The sequence below is a fragment of the Heptranchias perlo genome, chromosome 2 (genome assembly GCF_035084215.1).
Source record: "Heptranchias perlo isolate sHepPer1 chromosome 2, sHepPer1.hap1, whole genome shotgun sequence".
NCBI classification, from domain to species: Eukaryota; Metazoa; Chordata; class Chondrichthyes; order Hexanchiformes; family Hexanchidae; genus Heptranchias; species Heptranchias perlo.
The window spans coordinates 16,224,122-16,249,719 of NC_090326.1; the positions used below are offsets into that span (position 1 = coordinate 16,224,122).

At 47.1% G+C, this 25,598-nt stretch overlaps 2 protein-coding genes across 6 annotated transcripts in view; both read right to left on the bottom strand.

Annotated features, from left to right (window-relative positions):
* Positions 1–249: 249 nt before the first annotated feature.
* Positions 250–11,054, bottom strand: LOC137335221 (leucine-rich repeat-containing protein 14B-like). Its single transcript, XM_068000464.1, has 2 exons — positions 9,978–11,054; positions 250–5,488 (listed from the first exon to the last, which is right to left on the bottom strand). Exons 1-2 carry the CDS (start codon positions 10,880–10,882, stop codon positions 4,843–4,845), a joined length of 1,551 nt encoding a protein of 516 aa, XP_067856565.1. The 5' UTR covers positions 10,883–11,054; the 3' UTR covers positions 250–4,842.
* Positions 11,055–21,351: 10,297 nt separating this feature from the next.
* Positions 21,352–25,598, bottom strand: part of zgc:158766 (uncharacterized protein LOC100009641 homolog) — a 172,447-nt gene continuing 168,200 nt past the window's right edge. For all 5 annotated transcript variants that reach the window (XM_068000509.1, XM_068000491.1, XM_068000484.1 and 2 more), the window contains one exon: positions 21,352–22,541. Coding sequence is in view for 1 of the 5 variants with exons in the window: in XM_068000518.1 (XP_067856619.1) it covers positions 22,536–22,541 (6 nt within the window). In the remaining 4 variants the exon portion in view is untranslated. The remainder of the gene's footprint in view (positions 22,542–25,598) is intronic.

The window sequence follows — 25,598 nt, forward strand, 5'->3', positions numbered from 1 at the left end:
TCCGTCAGAAAATCGGACTGTTTCTATAACGGTGGCTTTGGGCTCTGGCGGTAAATTGAAAATGGTCCCATGGGGGCCCAAATTGAAAAGATATTTTTCCCATCACTCATCTCTATCAGCACAAACAAAGAAAAAAAGAATTAAAAATATCAAACTTAAAAAATAAGAAAAAAATGTCCCTTTGGTCATCTCCATTTCCCAGAGGAAGAATTTCAAGTCAAACGGCATTGAACGGAAAAGGAGACAGTGTAAAAGGGTGTAAGGTTTTTAATATCTTGTACATTCAGTACACACATCGCTGATGCACACTTCACATGGTGCTCTGTTCACACAGCAAGGAAAGGAAACGGGTTGGTTTATAAAAAAAAATAAAGGTGAACTCACACAGGCAGCTTCGTGACTGCTTTGGTTTCATCTAGCGGTCAAATGTCAGCTACACTTTGCGAACAGTTTGATAGCGGTTGGTTATCATACGCGACTAAAACAAGTGGGGGTCTAGTGTTTAGAAAGCCATTATACGCACAAGAAGACAATAGGTCACGCCATTGCTTGCTAATTCTTGCATAGAGTCAGTCTCCAGCGTGATTTTTACATCAGCGTTCACCTGAGGAAGGAGGTAGCCTCCGAAAGCTTGTGAATTTAAAATAAAATTGCTGGACTATAACTTGGTGTTGTAAAATTGTTTACAATTGTTTGGTGTAGATTGGGTCGCCAACTCTGGTTGGCCGTATTCCTGGAGGTTTCATCAAATGAACTCCTGCCTCTGACTGCCCCGCCCGGTCAATCAGCCTTTTCTCCTATCTCCAGTATCTTTTTAAAACTAATAAGCAAAAGTATTTAAAGAACATGAAAATATCATACATTTTTAATGTCTCTACGATTTTTCTCCCCGGATATTGCTGGCAGCAGTGTTCAGGAGATCAATCTTTAATTCCTGGAGACTCCAGGACAATCCTGGAGGGTTGGCAACTCCATATAGTCTGCAGTGAAATGATACTGACAGGTTTGGCTGAGCACTGCAGATGAAAATATATAACCCAGTAACCCAGCATTGGTTAACAAGGTAAATAATGAATTCGGGTTGATGATTAATTCTGGCTGAAAATGAAATGTGATATTCTGGTTTCATATCATGTTGATGTGCCAACACTAGATTTTCCTCACTTGGGATTACTATCCCCAGAATGGCTCCTGGTGGATTTTGGATGGACTAAAAATGAGCCGTTTACACCCAATTTTCCAAGGTCGACTCATTAGCATAAATTCAGATTTGATTTGGAAGAACCAAAATTATGAATGGTTTTGATAGAGTAAATAAGGAGAAATTGTTTTCATTGGCAGAAGGCTCGATAACCAGAAGAGACAGATTTAAAATAATTGGCAAAAGACCCAGAGGGGAGATAAGGAGATTTTGTTTTTATGCAGCGAGTTGTTATGATCTGGAACGCGCTGCCTGAAAGGACGGTGGAAGCAGATTCAATAGTAACTTTCAAAAGGCAATTGGAGAAATACTTGCAGGTGAAAAATTTGCTAGGCTATGGAAAAAGAACAGGGGTGTGGGACTAATTGGATAGCTCTTTCAAAGAGCTGACACAGGCACGATGGGCTGAATGGCCTCTTTCTGTGCTGTAAGATTCTACGATTCCAATTTAAAGAATGGACTAATGGTGGAAGAGGAACATTGAAGGAGATTTTCACTTTTGGATGCACCAGGCGGTCTCCTGTGCTGGGAGCGAAGAGGTCGGATTCATTTCAAGGCCCGGACATCAATTAAATAGAACCGGCCATATGCGGGGGTTCCCAACGCTGCTCATCGGATTTGGGACGGTGCAATATCGGGTGGCCCAGAGACGGCCGGTCCGGAGGCAAAGTAAATCCAACGGGAGAGGGAGTTCACAATCATGGAACGGACGGGGGAGACCGGACCGGCAGCAAGGTAAATCCGAGGCGGTGGGGGATCGCAGAGAACCCGGGTTGGCAGAGTCCCGCATTATTTTTGCGCGAGCCAGAGGAGGACTTCTGCCCCTTCTGGCCTCACAAAATTAATTTAATACTTACCTTATTGGGGCCTCTTCCACTGTACCACCAGTGAAAGTAGTTGGAGAGTTCTGTCCTAAAATGGCAGTCTAGGTCCTATGTCAATCATAGATTTGTATATTAAAAGGCCGTAATGCCTGAAACAGGCGGGCGATTCGACCGCCCAGCGGTAGGCCCCTTTAAAGATGACAGTGGCTGGAGTGTCTGTGCCAATGGGGCAGTAAGTGTACCGATACAATTTTGAGGCCGTTACTGGCTCGTTTACAATGATTTGGCCAAGTTACAATCGGCCCCATTGTGTGTAAATCAAACATAAAGAGGTGGGCACAGTTAAAGGAGAATGGCGTATTAAGGGGGCAAAAATTCTGAATGCCTTTGGCTAGCCTCAGAAACACCTCAACCTATTAGCCGTTTTTGCCAAGGCTGATAGGGTAGGGAACTAAGAGATGGCAGAAATGATGGGAAAGGAAACCCATGGGTTAGACCTGAGTCTGCAGGCAAGTGAGAGAGCAGCCCAGCACCTGGCCTTTTGTTCGATAGCTGTTGAAGTTGAGGTGGTGCCACGTGAGGGATGCCCTCTGGGGCTGTCCACAGCACCATCCCCATAGGTCAACATTGCAGCATGGCTGCATGGAAGCGCAGTTAAGTGTCAGGCCACAGCTGACTGTTACAGTCACCGGATGTGCCAGCTCTGTGTTGCTTGTTAGCTGCAGGTGTCCTTGCAGCAGATGGCAGAGCGCTACATCTGCCTATCTGCTAATCCAGACCTTGAGGATGCAGTTACTCATGGTGATTGCCAGGTAGGTGTGCCAGGGCCTACAGAAATGGTTGATACTAGCTAGGCGGCATTGGCCAATTAGGTATCATTGGCTCTTGATTATCCTGGTATGTTATCTTACACGTGATGCCACTGAAAGGATAATGTGCTGTGACATGGGCATAAAAGCCCATGAGAAGCTTGGGGAAAAGAAATAAAAAGCAAAATGGTTAAGAACTTACCTTTATATTGCACTGGCCGTTCCCATGACCTCCAGGGTAGATACTGTCACCTAGCAACCCTGGATGATTAATTAAAACTCTTTGCATCAGGCCTCCTGCACCAAGAAGCGGTGAGCGGGACCAATTTCATCTTATAGTAATGCGCTCCCCACTTGCGCTGGGTGCTTCTGTGGCACTGGTCGTGCCCACCGGCAAATGAGTCGGGGTGCAGACCCAACGTGGGGGTGGGGTGGGGGGGGTGGGGGGATGGGCTCTTGCACCAATTTGCCGCAACTGGCCACCTGAATACCGCTTGCAAATCGGGCGATGATGGGCAGAAAATCATATAGCATTGGCGAGGCGTCTGTCAGGAGAGCACGGCTGAAACAGAAACACACAATGTCCATGTGGTGCTCCCCCCTCGGTTCATTCGCACCTGGTTCCAGTCAAGCGTCGTGTTGGTAGCTGTAGACCTGTCATTCCCATCGGTAAAAAGGGAAGGGCCATCCAGATCCATGGCTTTATATTTAAGTGGAGACACCGCACCAGCTCGCTGGCCGAGAAACTTCAATGCCTATGGTTTTTCAGAGTCCCCTCGCATTAAATTACAGAGTTCAGTTGACCGTGGCAACATCGCACATCACAACTTGCACTGATGTAGCACCTTTAATGTGGTAAAACATCTCAAGGCGTTTCGCGGGAGCATTATCAAACAAAAATTGACAGTGAGCCAAAGAAGGAGTTATTACAACAGGTGACCAATAGCTTGGTCAAAGAGATAGGTTTTAAGAAGCGTCTTAAAGGAGGAGGAGAGAGGTGGAGAGGTGGAGAGGTAAAGGGAGGGAACTCCAGAGCTTAGGGCTTAGATGGCTGAAGGCAGGGCCACCAATGATGGGGTGAAGGAGGTGGGGGATAGACACGAGGCCAGAGTTGGGGGAAGGTAGAGTTGCAGGGCACGCCGATAGGGAGGGGCAAGGCTTAACTAATGGCTATGTGCCTGTGGAGCTATAGGCCTGGGTTCTTTCCTCGCCAGCTGTTCCCTTTCATGGGGGAAGATTCCTGTCCTGGTGAGACAGCCCCAGATGTAAAGTTCAGATTCCCCTCATCGAGAACTGCTGATCTGGTGGCTCAGTTGGTGAGTGAGGAACTGACCCACACCAGCCAGGAAGGTCCAAGCTTCTATCCCTGGTCTGTCTTGTGTTAGCTGACCTCAGTTTAGATGGTGGTAGGGGTGCTACAATTGACATCAGTGTCCCTGGCTAGAGACAAGAGAATTAAGTCTCCAGCCAGAAAGTGTGCGCGTGTGTGCAGGCTCAGTTGTGATGCTACCCACGGTCTAATGGGCTGCTGACGCTCACTGCCTAGGTTCACACATCGAAACCTGGCTCCACTTGTATCAGGTACTGGGTCCAGCTGTCAACTGAGACACTAAACCATGGCAGGAGTTAACGGATTCTGAAGAAGAGGAGAAAAATCATATATAAATCATAGAATCACACAGCACAGAAGGAGGCCGTTCGGCCCCTCGTGCCTGTGCCGGCTCTTTGAAAGAGCTGTCCAATTAGTCCCACTCCCCTGCTCTTTCCCCATAGCCCTGTAAATTTCTCCTTTCCAACTATATATGTATATATATATATATATATTTCTCCAACTCCCTTTTGAAAGTTACTATTGAATCTGCTTCCGCCACCCTTTCAGTCAGCGCAGTCCAGATCATAACAACTCACTGCGTAAAAAAAAATTCTCCTCATCTCCCCTCTGGGTCTATAATGGGGATAAAAAAGATAAATAATCATGTTTTACCATCTCTTTGTTTTTCCCTATGCGTTAATCCACTTTTTTCAAAGCAGCTAGAAAGTTGGAGATAGCATCTGTGAATGACTGAAGCATTACAACACTAAGTTCATTGCTCGTCTCTTGAACGTTAGAATCAAAACTGCCAAACAGTGGAGTGGATACAGCAATATCATTTCGATTGGCCTGCAACAGTATCACCATTAATTCGTGTCTTATCTCCTCGAACCTCTCCCTATCATACTTTACCAGATTCTCATCGGTGAGCGGATAAATAAAAGTTGCGGGGTAGCAGTCCTTAGGAACTGGAAACTCAACTTTGCAAAGCATGGGGAGTTCAGTAAACACTTCAAAGAGGCGACAAAGGGACCTTGATGTGAGCGGGTTCCCCAGGAACCTGAACTCTGTCAACTTTTTACACGGCGCCACAGCTAACATCATCATGTTGATGTGCTCGTCTCCGATATTGCATTCCTCGAGCGTGAGTCTCCTCAGAGTGCGGGATGCGCGGCCAAGCAGCTTGAAAAAGGTCGATGGGAAGAGGTCAGCCACGCTGTGCCCGCTCAGGTCCAGCGCTTCCAGGTGTTCAGCGTGTAGGCTGTTGGCCAGGTACGCCATGTCTGCGTGATTCAGGCAGCAGCTGGACACATCCAGGGCACGCAGAGGAGTTCTTAAAGGGCTGCAGAGATATAAAATGAAACAAAAAAATCACGTGTTTCAAATCAACGTAAGAAAAAAGGACTTGCATTTTTATAGCACCTATCACGACCTCAGGATGTCCCAAATCGCTTCACAGCCAATGAAGTACATTTTTGAAGTGTAGTCACTGTTGTAATGTGTGAAGCCAATTTGCACACAGCAAGCTCCCACAAACAGCGGTGAGTTAAATGGCCAGACAGTCTGTTTTTTTAATGATGTTGATTGAGGGATAAATATTGGTCAAGACACCGGGGAGAACTTTCCTGCTCTTCTTCGAAATAGTGCCGTAGGATCGTTTACGTCCACCTGAGAGGTCAGACAGGGCCTCAGTTTAACATATATATCTTGACAGTATGTAGACGGCACATTCATGTCTCTAACCCATCCAAGTGTTTACGATGATCTCAAATGACTGGCCTGCCCTAATATTTCCTTCTTTGGCTTGGTGCCAATTTTTGTCATATTATTCTCCTGTAAAGCGCTACATAAATGCACGTTGTTGTTGTTGTTGTTGTTGTTGACGGACCTGCTGTGTATTCCCAGCATTTTCCCATCCATTCCAGCCATTGTTGGCTGCTGGTGGGAGCAATTACGAATAAATGTATGTAATTAAGAGATGCCATCATTGCCAAATAATAGGAAGTGTGACCCCGGGGTTTGCGACAGTCTGCTTGACGCAGTCAGGAAGTCAGATATAAAGATTATGACTTTGTGAACCAGCTGCCTTGGTGCTTTCTGTCCATTTGTATCTCTCTCGCAGCACCTGGTTTTAAATGACTGCGTTAGAGAGTTCAGCCTTAGGCCTGCCTTTGTGTGATGAGATCATTTTAATAATACAGGTTACGCAATAGGGAATCCAGGAAAGGGTCACGTCACTCGTTGGTCTGAGAAACCAGTTATGTGATTCACTAGATGCCCCTACATTTAAATAAATAGTGTTTTGGTTCGAGTTCACATGCACCCTACGCTATATGTCGGGGATACCTGGGAGGTAAATGAAACGGATTCTGTGGGAAAAGGGTAAGTTACAATATGAACTACTCTAGTTAAACAGCTCAAGTGTGAAAAAATCCAAGCTGTCACTGAGACTGTCAGACCACCAGAACAGCACCAGAAGGAGGTCAATGTACGAATCTATGAAGAGATAGGAAGGGTATGAGCGGACCAGGAAGTTATTTTAATGGGAGACTTCAATCAACCAAATATAAACTGGGAAAACCCAAGTGATTTAGAGTCAGAGTTGGTAAATGTCATCGCACGACTGCCTCATGATCATGTGCGCCAAGGAATCCACAAGAGGCAGTGTTCATCTTGACCTGGTGTTCGCTTATGATCTTGACAGGAAATGGATATCATAGTGTCCCTGGAGGACAGCAACCAGAGCACAAGCAAGTTTAAGACAATCTGGGGGCCAGCAATACCTAAGACCAGGAGTCAAGGATATGACTTTAAAAGGGATAAATGGGTTGGAGTATGTGGCTCAGCAGTACTTTGGCAGAGGACAAGTATTGAGATTTTCTGCACTATCGAAAATTCTTATCACTAGTCAATCTCCCATAATGCTGGAATCAGGAACAAATGCAAAGCAAGAAAGACGTACATTTATATAGCACCATTCAGGACGTCCCAAAGCGCTTCACAGCCAATGAAGTACTTTTTGAAGAGTAGTCACTGTTGTAATGTAGGAAAAACGGCCGCCAATTTGCGCACAGCAAGATCCCACAAACAGCAACGAGGTAACTGACCAGATAATCTGTTTTTAGTTGTTAGTTGAGGGATAATTGTTGGCCAGGACACTGGGAGAACTCCAAATCAAAAGCAAAATACTGCAGATGCTGGAAATCTGAAATAAAAACAGAAGAAGCTGGAAATACTCAGCAGGTCAGGCAGCATCTGTGGAGAAAGAAACAGAGTTAACGTTTCAGGTCGAAGACCCTTCATCAGAGCATTAACTCTGTTTCTTTCTCCACAAATGCTGCCTGACTTGTGGAGTATTTCCAGCATTTTCTGTTTTTATACTGGGAGAACTCCCCTGCTCTTCTTCGAATAGAGCCATGGGACCCTTTACATCCACCCGAGAGAGCAGACAAGGCTTCTGTTTAACATCACATCCAAAAGACGGCACCTCCAACAGTGCAGCACTCCCTCAATACTGCACTGGAGGGTCGGCCTGGATTACATGCGACAAATCTCTGGAGAGGGACCTGAACACACAACCTGCTGACTCGGAGGTGAGAGTGTTACCCACTGAACCAAGGCTGACACCTTTACAGTCGTCAGGTGAAATGGGACAATTCAACCAGGGTGCATAAATGTAATTCAGTCTCCATTTTAAAAGTCACAAATTCTGTCCTTAATTTTTATATTTGCAATTTAAATTCCTATGCCTATAGCGTCATCACTGGCAGGAGGCTGGCATTACAGAATAAGCTTACAAAGGCAGTTTCCATTATAAATGACATAGGAATTTAATATGGGAAAGGTTTCAGGAAGTGTGTGCAGACATAAGATTTTTAATATAATATAGATATAGGGTAGAAACTACTGGTGGTAATATCATGTAAATGCTTAAGATGTTTATAGGTTAATGTCTCCTTTAAAATAGCGATATGAGTGTGTTAAGGGCCCGAAATCCTTGGGTCGAGGGGAGGTGAAATGGCTGTGCAGTCGGGCCGGGACTGTTGGAATTTAGGGCAGGTCTTAGGTCCATTGGCTCCCCAATCCCTCTTTTTGAACATTGACAAATTCTGCTGGAAGTGTGGCTATGCGCCTCTTGTGTCCGCCCCTCTTCTCCGTGCAAAGGTTGCCAGAAGAAGTGGGACTGGGGGGGATGACTCAGTCTGTCAGAAATATTTTCTCCAGAAAAGAGAAGGCTGTGGGGTGACCTGATAGAGATCTTTAAAATTATGAAGGGGTTCAATAGGGTAAACGTAGAGAAGATATTTCCACTTGCGGGGGAGACCAGAGCTAGGGGCAATAAATAGAAGATAGTCACTAATAAATCCAATTGGCAATTCAGGAGAAACTTCTTTACTCAAGATAGTGGTTAGAATGTGGAACTCGCTACCACATGGGGTAATTGAGGCGAATAGCATAGATGCATTTAAGAGGCAGTTAGATAAGTACATGAGGGAGAAAGGAGTAGAAGGATATGCTGATAGGGTTAGATGAAGTAAGGTGGGAGGAGGCTCATGTGGAGCATAAACACTGGCATGAACCAATTGGGCCGAATGGCCTGTTTCTGTGCTGTAAAATTCTATGTAAATCTGGCCAGCTCCGCCTCCGTTGTCTCCCCCAATGCTTAAGGCCTGCTCGACTGCCAGGATCAGATCCTGGTGGAAGCAGGGCCCAGAAGTGCTTCCCAATGACAACTTCCAACTCTTCACAACTGTTTGTCCCTTTGGCCAGAACGACTGTCCCCTCTATGTTCTGCCTCGGTGCTGCTGCAAAACTGCTGCCCTCCACCGAGCCGGATGCCCGAGTTACACCGCCAGTGGAGCAGGTGCCGGTGCCGCCTCTACAAATGACCCTGATCCGGGAATCAGGACAGTGTCAGGGACACTGAAGACAGATGCCTGTAAGTCCCCCCCCACCACCCCCATTGCACTTCCAGTAGCGGAGTGGAGTCCAAGGGACTTCGGGCCCCATGGGGTGAAATTGGTTATCAGTGGCAGTGCAAAATAGAGGTGAGCAGCCCGTTTTACACCCTGCCCAATATTAAAGTCAATGGTAAAGACAACTGGTCGGGATGACGATTCGCGATCACCCGTCTTGTGGTACCGCTGAAGACTTTCACTCTCTCTGTGTTTATACAGTAACAGTAAGTTCTACCATTATTTTAGAATCATACAGCACAGGAGGAGGCCATTCGGCCCATTGTGCCTGTGCCGGCTCTTTGAAAGAGCTATCCAATTAGTCCCATTCCCCCCAATTCTTTCCCCATAGCCCTGCAAATTTCTTGTTATATCTTTGAAATCCCAGCCAATAATAAACGCTTTAATCACGCAGAGGCGGTAACAGCCATATCCACGATGTTGCTGCTCACTCAATATCATGAGAGCTGGTCCAAGCTCGAAAACTGATCTTAGAAGTTAAATCTTAAAGAACAGGAAGAAGCAAAGTTATTCTGTTTTCCCGTCAGTAATGACAAATATAATAAAGCAACGACCCAGAACTACAGAATGAAATAATAAGATCTTCGGAGAACATATGAAATTGACAAGCAGCAAAAGACCAGTTGGTCCATCAAGCCTGCCCCATACCACGATGGCCGGAGCATTGTGACTAAACACTTCCTACACTCCCCTTCCCCCACCCGCAGCCATGTAATCTCCTGGGAGAGGCCAAGAAACAGAAAAACCCAGGGTCAATAAAGGAAAAAAAATACACTGGAAAATTCCACTCCGACCCCCTCAGGCGGTCGAAAGAGGGCTTCCTTTAATTTAATTTAATTTGTCATCAGCTGCTACCTGAGTATCTTGCGTATTCGCCCAGTTAGAGTAGAAAAGGCCAGGTTCAGTTCGGTGAGAAATTTCATCTCGCTTAGCCTTTCACCGATTGTCACCAGCAGAGGTTCATCCTCTTGCGTCATTCTGTGTACGTCGAAGGTTCTTGCTGGGAGTGTCAGCGATCTGAGCAGTGGGAGTGGCACCTGGCTCAGGAGGAATTCGAAATGTTCCATTTCCAGGCGAATGTTGTGGACTAACTCCAACTTCTGCAGAGCCTCGGGCTTAACCAGTTTGATAATATAAAAGAATTTCTTCAAAGCCAGGCTGTCAGCCCTGAATTCAACACATCTGATCTTCAGCGGGCACTGCACCCTCAGTAACAAGGCCTGAACCACTACTTCATAGCTTCGCTGTGTCACAAACACACTCATTAAAACCTCAATTGAAATATCAGACACCAAAGCATCGAGTTTACGGTTTTGTATCTCCACTAGCAAATCAAAACAGGTCCTTGCCATCAATTCAGTCCTTCCCCACCTCCCTAAGGCCTTTCTGCAATCGCAGGCCTGAAATTCAGTATCATTGAGGCCCGTTAGATCAACCACTCTCAGCCTCTTTGAATATGTCACTGAACTGTTTAGAACATAATCCTTCAGCCCCATTACACATGCTTGCAGACAAACTTGACAGGTCCTATTGCAAAGATCTTCTTCACAGTCCACTGTCTTCCCCAAGAGTTTTCCAATGCTGAATTCAGCCAACGGCCACTTTTCCACTAAGTCGTGAACCACTGCGGCCTGCTCCAGTAAGTAGCTAGCTTTGAAGAGCAGGGGGTACAGGTCTTGCGCCACGTAAACGATGCTTCTCTGAGCGATCTGGGCGTCTGACACCAAGGCCTGGGCACTGATGAACCGCAGGGTCTTCATTATTCCGCAGTTCCGTTAGGTTTGCAGCTTTTTCTTCTTACGCCAAGGTAACCCGCAATGTTTTGAGAGGCTGAGTGACTCGCTCACATTCTGCATCGTATATTTTTAGCAGCAGCTGCACAGTATCAGCTGCTCCCTCCTAGATGGGAGTCATCGCTGTCATGGGTTCAGGCTTATTTCTATTTCAGCAGCAACTGGCTGGACAGGTCAGGGAAAGTGCGATACCGTTAGGACTGTGACGGCATTCTCCGCACGGCAGTATCCGCTGGGGAACTATATCCCTGAAATCTAACGCAGAAATCCAATTGATCTGCTCAATATTGCTGCTAGTTCTCCACAATGGAGTACAACAGGCTTTCCATTAAAAATTGCTTCACCATAATGGTGAATACTGTATAACAACTAGAGCGAAGTATGTGGGACTATAACAGCAGCTTGCATTTATACAGCAGCCTTAACATAGAGAAATGCCCCAAAGTGCTTCACAGACACGTAATCAAAACAATGGATACCAAGCCAAAACAGGAGATGTTAGATGGGGTGACAAGTGGCTTGGCCAAAGAGGTGGGTTTTAAGGATGGTATTAAAGGAGGAGAGGGGAAAGTGTTTAGGGGAAGGAATTCCAGAGCACGAGGCCCAGGCTGCTGAAGGGTGAATGTTCTATTTTGCTGTAGACAAATGTGTTTCTTTTGATCGCTCCAGCTTTCTCCTTCTCCTGAAGCAGCTGATTCACGCGAGATATAATCTCCTGTAGTCGCTGATTTATGCGAGGGTACCCTCTCCTGAAGCAGCTGATTCACGCGAGATATAATCTCCTGTAGTTGCTGATTTATGCGAGGGTACCCTCTCCTGAAGCAGCTGATTCACGCGAGATATAATCTCCTGTAGTTGCTGATTTATGCGAGGGTACCCTCTCCTGAAGCAGCTGATTCACGCGAGATATAATCTCCTGTAGTTGCTGATTTATGCGAGGGTACCCTCTCCTGAAGCAGCTGATTCACGCGCGATATAATCTCCTGTAGTTGCTGATTTATGCGAGGGTACCCTCTCCTGAAGCTGCTGACTCATGCAGGATATAATCTCCTGTAGTTACATGTCTTATACCAGCATTACCTCTCACTGAAGCCATTGACTCATGCTGGGGTTCAGTTCCACAAATGCCTGTTTGTCATGTGAGACCCCTCAGTCAGTGAGAAGGTGGCAACTCATTTGTCCACAGCAAGGTCCCACAAAGAGCAATGAGATAAATGACCAGTTAATCTGTTTTGGAGATGGTAACGAAGGGATAACTGTTGGCAGGACATTGGGAGAATTGCCCGGCTCTTCAAGTGGTGGCATGTGCTCTTTTCCATCCACCTCAACAGATAAATGGAGCCTTGGATTAGCATCTTATTGAAGATGACAATAGCACCTCCAAACAATGCAGCATTCCCTCAGTACTATATTGATGTATCAACCGAGATTACACGCTTAACTACCTGGAGTGGGACTTGAACCCACAATCATCTCACTCAGAGGCAACAGTGCGACCACTGAGCCAAGTCGACACTTAAGAGACTTTTATTAAGTTAGATAATTGAATGTGAACACAGGTTCCAGTGATGAAAAAAAATGTCAACTCGGTGAAAGACGCCCTTTGGTCTGCCCAAAACTTGCTGGTCTTCCAGCGCAAGGAGCTGTCCTCGACCGAGTGTTGCAGACTGGCACATTCCAAGGTCCAGGACTACGTGCTGAGGGATGCACTGAGGATGGGTGCGGCCGCCGCAAAGGCCCTGTGGGGAAAGGCAACCGTTTAGAGCCTTCCCGCCATTGTAAACCGAGGGGCTGCAATCAGGGAAAAACCCCCTCGGGCAGAATGTAAAATTCAAATTGCTGTAATGTACCTGTAATGAATCTGAAATGAATCTGTAAGCAATAATCTGTGTTGAGTATGATGCAATGAGACACCCTAGAGTGTCATGAACTGTAATTATGTCCAATGTGTTCATTGAACTGTACTTGACGTAACCTGCGAATTGTATAATCTGTATTGTGTACGTTTGGAAAGTGATATGACAACTGTATTGTATGTACTGCTGCAAATTTTATGAATAAAGTATATTTTTTGAAAAAAAAAAGAAAAAAAATGTCAACGCACTGCCCAGTCCCCAAAGACAATCTTTTCACTTTTCATTCCCCTTCACCATGTTCTGGCCGTTTTCATCTTCCTCACTCTGACCCAAGCAGGTTTTTGGTTCAGCTATGTAATTATTGGCTAGTCAGGCACATGGAAATGATTACAGATGGTAAATTCATCAGCATTAAGGGAGTCTTTAGTAGGAAGAATGTACTTGCTCCCCACCTACCTGAATATCACCTCCTATTTTTTCTCTTCTTGCTTGAGCCAGTGGTTGCTTCCCAGGATTATACCTGTCACACACACAACTAGTTGTTCAATTGATCAGCGATGCTTGGTTGTGAATAAATATAGTCTGATGCTAGCAGTTTTGGTCACTTGTCTCATGCAACAGTACACAGCAGCAGATTATTGTTTTATCAAGGAATTCAGATCCAGAAATTCATTTAGCAAAGTCTTCGATAAATCTGCTCAACCATCAATCGCTCTTAGCTGCAGCAGACCTGCTCATCTGGTTAAAGTTGATAAAAACTTTAATTTAAAAGAAAAAAAAACTTATATAGCACCTTTCATAACCTCAGGACATCCCAAAATGTTTTACAGCCAATTAACTACTTTTGAAGTGTAGTCACTGTTGTAATGTAGGAAACACAGCAGCCAACTGGCACAAAGCAAGATCCCACAGACAGCAATGAGATAAATGGCCAGATAATTTGTTTTAGGTGTTGGTTGAGGGATAAATATTGGCCAGGACATTGGGAAGAACTCCCCTGCTCTTTTTTCAATAGTGCCATGGGATCTTTTACATCCACCTGAGAGGACAGATAGGGCCTCAGTTTAACATCTTACCTGAAAGACAGCACCCTCCAACAGTCTCACATGACAAACAGGCATTTGTGGAACTGAACCCCAGCACAAGTCAGCACCTTCAGGAGTGGTAATGCTGGTATAAGACATCCGACTGGAGTGTGAGCTTAGAATATGTGCTCAAGTCTCATGGAGTGGGACTTGAACTCACAGCCATCTGACTCAGAGGTAAGAGTGCTACTCAATGAGCCACAGCTGACATTTGCTTACTGCCCTGTTTCGCATCAGTTTTTTCCCCTCTGCCCTTCAATGTGCTCATTCCTTATGTGAGTAGCATCGCAGCCAAACTTGTCCTCACCTGACAACCACACTTACACAAAGTCCAGGTGCAGGGTCACCGGCTAGCCATCAGGAGCAGGAATTATGGTCAAATTTCCCCCTCCCTAGCCCAACTGAGGCCAATTGCGGTAAACTTACTGCTAACCTGACAGAGCTCAACTAACTCAGTGCAGACTAGCAATGGAATCTGGCAACTCTGTTGGGTTGGTTCAGCTCCATACTGGGTAACACACCAAATCTTGATCCTACCTTCATTGGATGTCCATGCATGTGCATTTTCCAGTAGGTAGAACTCTCGCTTCTGTGATAGAAGGTTTTGGATTCAAGCCCCATTATGTATTTCATCACATAATCTAAGGTGACAATTCTGTGCATTACCTAGGGAGTGCTGCATTGTTGGAGGTGCTCGCTTTCAGATGAGATGTAAAACTGAGACCATGTCAGCCTCCTTAGGTGGTCGTAGAATATCTCATGGAATCATAGCATGATACAGTAAAGAAGGAGGCCATTCAGCCCATCGTGCCTGTACCAGCTCTTTGAAAGGGCTATCCAATTAGTTCCACTCCCCTGCTCTTTCCCCATAGCCCTGCAAATTTTCCCCCTACAAGTGTTTATCCAATTCTCTTTTGAAAGTTATTATTGAATCTGCTTCCACCATCCTGGAGAAACTTCTTTAACCAAAGAGTGGTAAGAATGTGGAACACGCTACCACAAAGAGTGGTTGAGGCAAATAGTACAGATGGATTTAAGGTGAAGCTAGATAAGCACATGAGGGAGAAAGGAATAGAAATGTATCCTGATAGAGTTAGATGAAGTAGAGAGGGAGGAGGCTCATGTGGAGCAGAAATGCCAGCTAGACCAGTTGGGCTGAATGGCCTGTTTCTGTGTGGTAGTTGTGATGGAACTCGATGTAACACTCTTTCAGGCAGTGCATTTTAGATCATAACAACTTGGTGCGTAATTTATTTTTTTCCTCAAGTTGCCTCTTGTTCTCTTGCCAATTACCCTCTGGTTACCGACCCTTCTGCCACTGGAAACAGTTTCTCCTTATTTACTCAATCAAAACCCTTCATAATTTTGAATACCTCTATCAAATCTCCCTTAATCTTCTCTGCTCTAAAGAGAACAACCTCAGCTTGTCTAGTCTTTCTACGTAACTGTCTTTCATCCCTTTCTAGTAAATTTCCTCTGCGCCCTCTCTAAGGCCTCATCATCCTTCCTAAAGTGTGGTGCCCAGAATTGAACACAGTACTCCAGCCGGGGCCTAACCAATGTTTTATAAAGGTTTAGCATAATTTTCTTGCTTTTGTACTCTATGCTTCTATTTATAATGCCAAGAATCCCGTATGCCTTTTTAACAACCTTCTCAACTTGTCCTGCCACCTTCAAAGACTTGTGTGAATACACTCCCACGGCACTATTTGAAGAAGATCAAGGGTTCTCCTGATGTTCTGGCCAACATTACCCAAGAGAATATCTAGTTATCCATTCATTTGTTTCCTGTCCACATAAGATTAAAAACAACTTGCATTTATATAATAAAACATCCCCAATTAATTCCTTATACTGGTCGGTGACTGGGGAACTTACAAGGGTCATTTTTGTACCACAATGATCAGCTTCTTGTTCTGTAATCACCTCCGGTATGATCAATTCCCATTTCCTAAACATGGTAGATTCCAGTTTTGAATAAACTACTAACTTGAAAGGAACCCCAATGTCCCTCTATCTCTGATGAGGATGTATGGAGGCTTTAGTATATTCTCAAAATTATAAAAATGCATCTGGCAAATAGGTTTTGATGAGTTCATCCAGTGTATTTGGACTAAGTGAATGGGATTCACTCTACAATTGCTTACCAAGAGGAATAAAAGTCCAATGATCTGCCAAATACTTGACTCATATAAAGTATGCTCTGTCTCTAATGGGGCCATAACTTCTCCACTATTGCTATTATTAACCATCAAAATAGTTCTGCACTCTGCACATTTACTATTCATAACATGTGAACCCAAAGCATCATAACTATACTTGGTAATGCTTCTGGTTCTTTGATGATACATACATCATAAGCAATTGGCAGGAGCAGTGTATCCTGAACAGCCACAGCTTTCCATGGTAAAAAAAATACTCGATAATGAGAAAGTGATGGGATGGAGTTTGAGAGAGTGATGGGAGTGGAGTTTGAGAGAGTGATGGGAGTGGAATTTGAGAGAGTGATGGGATGGAATTTGAGAGAGTGATGGGATGGAATTTGAGAGAGTGATGGGAGTGGAATTTGAGAGAGTGATGGGATGGAATTTGAGAGAGTGATGGGATGGAATTTGAGAGAGTGATGGGAGTGGAATTTGAGAGAGTGATGGGATGGAATTTGAGAGAGTGATGGGATGGAATTTGAGAGAGTGATGGGAGTGGAATTTGAGAGAGTGATGGGATGGAATTTGAGAGAGTGATGGGAGTGGAATTTGAGAGAGTGATGGGATGGAATTTGAGAGAGTGATGGGATGGAATTTGAGAGAGTGATGGGAGTGGAATTTGAGAGAGTGATGGGATGGAATTTGAGGGAGTGATGGGATGGAAATTGAGAGAGTGATGGGATGGAATTTGAGAGAGTGATGGGAGTGGAATTTGAGAGAGTGATGGGAGTGGAATTTGAGAGAGTGATGGGAGTGGAATTTGAGAGAGTGATGGGATGGAATTTGAGAGAGTGATGGGATGGAATTTGAGAGAGTGATGGGAGGGAGTTTGAGAGAGTGATGGGATGGAATTTGAGAGAGTGATGGGAGTGGAATTTGAGAGAGTGATGGGCATGGAGTTTGAGAGAGTGATGGGATGGAGTTTGAGAGAGAGATGGAATGGAGTTTGAGAGAGTGATAGGATGGAGTTTAATGGAGTGATGGGATGGAGTCCCCACCATCACCCAGTGCCCACTATCACCTCGTGCTCATCATCGCCCGTAGTTCATCATCGCCCGGTACCCACTCTCACCCAGTGCTCATCATCGCCCAGTACCCACTCTCACACAGTGCCCATCATTGCCCAGTACCCACTCTCACCCAGTGCCCATCATTGCCCGGTACCCACTCACACCCAGTGCTCATCATCGCCCAATACCCACTCTCACCCAGTGCCCATCATTGCCCAGTACCCACTCTCACCCAGTGCCCATCATTGCCCGGTACCCACTCACACCCAGTGCCCATCATCGCCCATTACCCACTCTCACCCAGTGCCCATCATCGCCCGGTACCCACTCTCACCCAGTGCCAATCATCGCCCGGTACCCACTCTCACCCAGTGCCCATCATCACCCAGTACCCACTCTCACCCAGTGCTCATCAACGCCCGGTACCCACTCTCACCCAGTGCCCATCATCACCCGGTACCCACTCTCACCCAGTGCTCATCAACGCCCGGTACCCACTCTCACCCAGTGCCCATCATCACCCGGTACCCACTCTCACCCAGTGCCCATCATCACCCGGTACCCACTCTCACCCAGTGCTCATCATCGCCCAGTACCCACTCTCACCCAGTGCTCATCAACGCCCGGTACCCACTCTCACCCAGTGCCCATCATCACCCGGTACCCACTCTCACCCAGTGCTCATCATCGCCCGGTACCCACTCTCACCCAGTGCTCATCATCACCCAGTACCCACTCTCACCCAGTGCCAATCATCGCCCGGTACCCACTCTCACCCAGTGCCCATCATCGCCCGGTACCCACTCTCACCCAGTGCCCATCATCGCCCGGTACCCACTCTCACCCAGTGCCCATCATCGCCCGGTACCCACTCTCACCCAGTGCCCATCATCGCCCGGTACCCACTCTCATCCAGTGCCCATCATCGCCCGGTACCCACTCTCACCCAGTGCCCATCATCGCCCGGTACCCACTCTCACCCAGTGCCCATCATCGCGCAGTACCCACTCTCACCCAGTGCTCATCATCACCCGGTACCCACTCTCACCCAGTGCCCATCATCGCCCGGTACCCACTCTCACCCAGTGCCCACCATCGCCCGGTACCCACTCTCACCCAGTGCCCACCATCACCCGGTACCCACTCTCACCCAGTGACCATCATCGCCCGGTACCCACTCTCACCCAGTACCCACTCTCACCCAGTGCCCATCATCGCCCAGTACCCACTCTCACCCAGTGCCCACCATCACCCAGTACCCACTCTCACCCAGTGCCCATCATCGCCCGGTACCCACTGTCACCCAGTGCCCATCATCGCCCGGTACCCACTCTCACCCAGTGCCCATCATCGCCCAGTACCCACTCTCACCCAGTGCCCATCATTGCCCGGTACCCACTCTCACCCAGTGCCCACCATCGCCCAGTACCCACTCTCACCCAGTGCCCATCATCGCCCGGTACCCACTCTCACCCAGTGCCCATCATTGCCCGGTACCCACTCTCACCCAGTGCCCATCATCGCCCGGTACCCACTCTCACCCAGTGCCCATCATTGCCCGGTACTCACTATCACCCAGTGCTCATCATCGCCCAGTACCCACTCTCACCCAGTGCCCACCATCGCCCAGTACCCACTCTCACCCAGTGCCCATCATCGCCCGGTACCCACTCTCACCCAGTGCCCATCATCACCCGGTACCCACTCTCACCCAGTGCCCATCATTGCCCAGTACCCACTCACACCCAGTGCCCATCATCGCCCATTACCCACTCTCACCCAGTGCCCATCATTGCCCAGTACCCACTCTCACCCAGTGCCCATCATCGCCCATTACCCACTCTCACCCAGTGCCCATCATTGCCCGGTACCCACTCTCACCCAGTGCCCATCATCGCCCAGTACCCACTCTCACCCAGTGCCCATCATCGCCCAGTACCCACTCTCACCCAGTGCTCATCATCGCCCGGTACCCACTCTCACCCAGTGCCCATCATCGCCCGGTACCCACTCTCACCCAGTGCCCATCATCGCCCGGTACCCACTCTCACCCAGTGGTCATCATCGCCCAGTACCCACTCTCACCCAGTGCTCATCATCGCCCAGTACCCACTTTCACCCAGTGCCCATCATCGCCCGGTACCCACTCTCACCCAGTGCTCATCAACGCCCGGTACCCACTCTCACCCAGTGCTCATCATCGCCCGGTACCCACTCTCACCCAGTGCCCATCATCGCCCAGTACCCACTCTCACCCAGTGCCCATCATCGCCCGGTACCCACTCTCACCCAGTGCCCACCATCGCCCGGTACCCACTCTCACCCAGTGCCCATCATCGCCCAGTACCCACTCTCACCCAGTGCCCACCATCGCCCGGTACCCACTCTCACCCAGTGCCCATCATCACCCGGTACCCACTCTCACCCAGTGACCATCATCGCCCAGTACCCACTCTCACCCAGTGCCCACCATCGCCCGGTACCCACTCTCACCCAGTGCTCATCATCGCCCGGTACCCAGTCTCACCCAGTGCCCATCATCGCCCGGTACCCACTCTCACCCAGTGCCCATCATCGCCCGGTACCCACTTTCACCCAGTGCCCATCATTGCCCGGTACCCACTCTCACCCAGTGCCCACCATCGCCCACTACCCACTCTCACCCAGTGCCCATCATCGCCCAGTACCCACTCTCACCCACTGCCCATCATCGCCCGGTACCCACTCTCACCCAGTGCCCATCATCGCCCAGTACCCACTCTCACCCAGTGCCCATCATTGCCCGGTACCCACTCTCACCCAGTGCCCATCATCGCCCAGTACCCACTCTCACCCAGTGCCCATCATTGCCCGGTACCCACTCTCACCCAGTGCCCATCATCGCCCAGTACCCACTCTCACCCAGTGCCCATCATCGCCCGGTACCCACTCTCACCCAGTGCCCATCATCGCCCGGTACCCACTCTCACCCAGTGCCCATCATCGCCCGGTACCCACTCTCACCCAGTGCCCATCATCGCCCAGTACCCACTCTCACCCAGTGCCCATCATCGCCCAGTACCCACTCTCACCCAGTGCCCATCATCGCCCGGCACCCACTCTCAACCAGTGCTCATCATCGCCCGGTACCCACTCTCACCCAGTGCTCATCATCGCCCGGTACCCACTCTCACCCAGTGCCCATCATCGCCCGGTACCCACTCTCACCCAGTGCCCATCATCACCCAGTACCCACTCTCACCCAGTGCTCATCATCACCCAGTGCCCATCATCGCCCAGTACTCACTCTCACCCAGTGCCCATCATCGCCCGGTACCCACTCTCACCCAGTGCCCATCATCGCCCGGTACCCACTCTCACCCAGTGCCCCTCATCGCCCGGTGCCCACTCTCACCCAGTGCCCATCATCGCCCGGTACCCACTCTCACCCACTGCCCATCATCGCCCGGTATCCACTCTCACCCAGTGCCCATCATTGCCCAGTACCAATTATCACCCAGTACCCATTATCACCCAATACCCGCTATCGCCCAGTACCCACTGTCACCCAGGTTCCATCTCCGCCCGGGGATCCATCCAAGTTAATGGAGGGTGGAAACCTTCTCACCACCAAGGGCAACTAGGGATGTGCAGTAAATGCTGGCCCTGCCAGCAACGCCCACATCCCATGAATGAATAAAAAAAAGATGGGAGGCCGGCCAGGAGATCATCTAAAACTCGGCTGCCTGTATCCTGACCCGCACCAAGTCCTGCTCACCCATCGCTCCGGTGCTCGCTGACCTACATTGTTTCCCCATCCCTGAATGCCTCGGTTGTAAAATTCTCATCCTCATGTTCAAATCCCTCCATGACCTCACCCCTTCCTATCTCTGTAACGTCCTTCAGCCCAACAACCCTCTGAGACCTCCAGCTCTGGCCTCCTGTGCATTACCCACTCCCTTCGCTGCATCATTGGTGGCCATGCCTTTAGCCGTCTTGGCCCTAAACTCTGGAATTCCCTCCCTAAACCTCCCTGCCTCTCCACCTCTCTGCCTGTAAGACGCTCTTATAAACCTATCACTTTGACCAAACATTTGATCACCTGTCCTAATATCCTTCTTTGGCTCTGTGTTAATTTTTGTCTGATTACGCTCCTGTAAAGCACCTTGGGATGTCTTACTTTGTTAAAGGCGCTGTATAAATGCAAATTGTTGTTGTTATTGTTGAAGAGAGAATAGCGGACTAAATAATATTTAACTTTTTGATTACCATGAAAAAAAGCACAGCCAGTGAAACTTAATCTAAAGACAGAAGAACATTTTATTTGCTACAAACCTTCATTTATAAAATAGGCTTTCACATACCGAAAGATAGTGTTCAGTATTGTCACGAAGGGTCATTTGGTTAAACGTGCCCGCTCTTTTTTTAGTCGTATCAGCTGTACATGATTAAATATATATAAAGGGGTAAGAGTTTCTGATCAGAACATAATGAAAGAAAAGTGATTCAGGGGTTTTAATGACATTGAAGACCTGGCACAAAAATATACAAGAACATTTACTGCAAGTCATTAGCAGATGGAACAGAAGCAAACAAGAAACAATCGTAAGGGTCCAAGAATGCGTGTGGCTTGGTTGTTGATCTGTTGGCTCATTAAATACAAAATGATATCTGATCTCCTGGTCGGTTGGATCATTTGATTATAATTACCTACCAATCACTGGAGGCAGAGAGAGCTATTATGAGAGAGTCTTCATTGCAACTACCTGCAGTCATTAGTGTACAAAATATAATTGGCTCAATTCAAAGAACGCAACATCGATCTTTTGCTGGGAAATGGAAAGAATCAAAAAAACAAAAATCGAGAATAAAGTTTCAAATCATATATAAGTTCTTGAGATCCAAGAAGGATAGAGTTGTCTTGGTCCTGATTTTTGGGGACAAACAACACCTAGCGATAAAAATAAATATTTACACATATATAATGCAACTACATAATTTGATTTGTACACTAGATGAAGTGGAGAATTAATCTACATTTACAGTGTTGCAGTTTCAACGCTATAGCCACCATAAATTGCACAAGAAAATAGGTCACGCAGCTAAGGCACCTTGTTATTTACAGAATGCAATAAAAAAATTAAAAAGTGAGCTGTAAAACAAAAGAACCTAACCATAATTATATGTATGTACATATAGTTACTTCCCATTTATCACTTGGGCTTAAGTGTATCTCTAATGTCCTTTTTCAATACGAGATGGAATGTCCATTGATTACAGCATCCGTTTCAGACAGTCGAATGCACCTGCACATTCCCCCATTTGTCCATCCTGTCTCCGGCTTTGAGGCTACTTTATCTGTTCCTTCATGGGCTGCTAGAGTGGCCGTCAGAACAACTCAGAACATGCAATCCGAGGGCGCCAATGCCTCGCTGCTGAAATGACTTCTTCACCGGGTCAGTAAGCTGGTCCGTGGCACATCCTGTTCAGAGCTGTTAAAACAAAATGTTATCAGTTAACAAGAACGAACAAATCTTCCAATAATTCAACCGTAGCAGCCTCGGTCTTCAAAGTGATGCACTGCAGCTGTGGAACATATGAACAGGAGGAGGCCATTCAGCCCTCGAGCCTGTTCCGCCATTCAATTAGATTATGGCTGATCTGTCTCTTAACTCCATCTACCCGCTTTGGTTCCATGTCCATTGATACCCTTACCTAACAAAAATCTATCGATCTCAGTTTTGACATTTTCAATTGACCCCCAGCCTCATCAGTCTTTTGTAGGGAGAGAGTTTTAGATTTCCACTACTCTTTGTGTGAAGAAATGCTTCCTGACATCACCCCTGAAAGACCTAGCTTTAATTCTAAGGATCGCCCCCCGCCTTGTTCTGGACTGTATGTTGCGATACAGCTATCACAGATTGGTGAAAGTCTTTAACTAGTGCTCGTTAATGAAGTGACTATTATAACCTCCATGAATAAATGCTTACTCAGTTGCAGATTGGTTCATTTATCCAACTTTCTGGCACTAGTAGCTACCATCTTGCCCGCCAGGTCCATTGCTCAATCTTCAATCGCAGCATTTGGTTCATTTGTGAAGCACCTTGGGATGTTTTACTACGTTAAAGGTGCTGTATAAGTGCAAATTGTTGTTTTTTGAGGGGACATTCCAAGGATTCAAGACATTAAAATAAGACTGTGCATTAGAAACACAACCCCTTTTTCCACTTACAAACTTCTTAGGTTAGCTGTCATTTGCGATAAAGTGGGGGGAGTTTTAACTCCCGCAGCCTGGCTGAAACCGGGCCGGGAGCGGGGTTGTCGGTTTAAATGGAGCAGGAGATTTGCCGGCTGGTCTCCCAGTCCGATCCTGGTGACTGCAATTTTAATTTGCAGGTGGCAGGGACACCTGTCTGAAGCTGGTGGGGTCCTTTAAATATGCAGATTGGGCCCCGATGACATCACCGGGAACTGACTGTCATTTTAACATGGAGAAGGATCTGGGGCTGAAGCAAGCGGGAGGGGGGATCAGATAGAGAGCAGGACCCCCTAGGTAAGTTTAATTATTTCCTTTGTGGGGTCCCCACAGGAGGTGTAGGCCTCAGTTGCAAGGAATCCCCAATCCCCGGCCCAAACCGCTGGCCACCCCAGAACCCCTGTTCCTGCACTTGCCTTGGGCATGGCAGGTGGTGTCCGAGACACCTGATTTTAATGCCACTTCCCGTCGACTTCCCGCCCGTTTTGGTTGGGCAATCGACAAACGGCATGTTAATGAGGCCTGGCCGTTAAAATCGGGTAGGCTTCTCACTGCTTGCTAGGCTGCTTTCCCCTCCCGGGAGTTAAAATTCACCCCCCCCCCCCACAAAAATGCTTTTTTTTAAACCCAGCAGATAAGCTATTACTGGGGATTGAAGTTTTTTTTAAATTATTGCTCAGTAATAGAATTACATAGAAATTTACAGCACAGAAACAGGCCATTCGGCCCAACTGGTCTATGCCAGTGTTTATGCTTCACTCACACCTCCTCCCAACCTACTGTGCACTGTACTCCAAGTGTGGTCTCATCAAGTTTAACTTAACCTCTCCCCTTTTCAATTCTATTCCTCTAGAAATGAACCCCAGTGTTTTGTTTGCTGTTGCTGCGGGGGATATGAGGTGGGGGGAGGGGGGAGGTTGGAGGAGGGGGACAGGATTTAATATAAAAACAAAAAAGAGGAACAACAAATGCTGGAAATCTAAAACGTTGGGAACACACAGCAGGTCAGCCAGAATCAAACAGTTCAGGTGTGCACCCTTTACCAGGTGCTCTTACAAAAAGAACACTTTATTTTTTTAAAAATCCCCTAGCAAGAGGTTTAAAAATAGATAGTTTCAATGCATTTTCCTCTACAAAAGTCTCTCACCTAGAAATGAAAATTCCGAAGCGATAGGAAGTTGGAACAGCAAAAAAGTATTAGAAATAAGGCAACAAAAAAAAACTTGACGATCGAGGGGCAACGAGGGCGACGGGACAGCAGTGGAGCGTCCCGCAAGAGGGAAAAGGTCTGAGTCAGATGCTACCATTTGGAAATTTAGATTAAAAAAACCTAATTTTTAAAATATTCTTCAGCATAGTAGAGGTGCATTGCACATTGGAAGGAAGCACATTCAAAAGGGCTGACTGCACAAACCCAGAACATCTAACATTTTTTCTTTAATTCATTCTCGGGATGTGGGCATCGCTGGCAAGGCAGCCATTCACTGCCCATTCTTAGTTGCCCTGGGAAGGTGGTGGTGGGCTGCCTTCTTGTAGTGGTTTGATAAAACTGAATGACTTGCTAGGTCACTTCAGAGGGCAGTTAAGAGTCAACCACATTGGCGTGGGACTGGGGACACATATAGGCCAGACCGGGTAAGGACGGCAGGTTTCCTTCCCTAGAGGACGTAAATGAACCAGTTGGGTTTTTACGACAATCCGACAGCTTCATGGTCACTTTTACTGATACCAGCTTTTTATTTCCCCATTTAAAAAAAAATGAACTCAAAATCTCAAACTGCTATGTGGGTATTTAATTCAAGTTCTCTGGATTACTAGTTCAGTAACATAACCACTATATTACCGCACCCTAATATCTCGAATTGTTAGAGAACGTCAAAATCACAAGATTTTTAAATGGGCCAGAAAAATGATCAAATTCATAATCAACGTGATAAAATCACACAAACTGGCAGCATTCTTTTGGTGCCGTTAATCAGCAAAAGAGAGCTGGTAATAGTTATAGAGTCATAGAATCATACAACACAGAAAGAGGCCATTCGGCCCATCATGCCTGTGCCAGCTTTTTGGAAGAGCTATCCAATTAGCCCCAATTACCTGATCTTTCCCATAGCCCTGCGATTCTTTCCTTTTCAAGTATTTATCCAATCCCTTTTGAAAGTTATTAATGAACCTGCTTCCACCACCCTTTCAGGCAGCGCATTCCAGACCATAACTCGCTGCGTAAAAAAAATTCTCCTCATCTCCCCCCTGGCTTTTTTGCCAATTATTTAACTCAGGTTACCGACCCTCC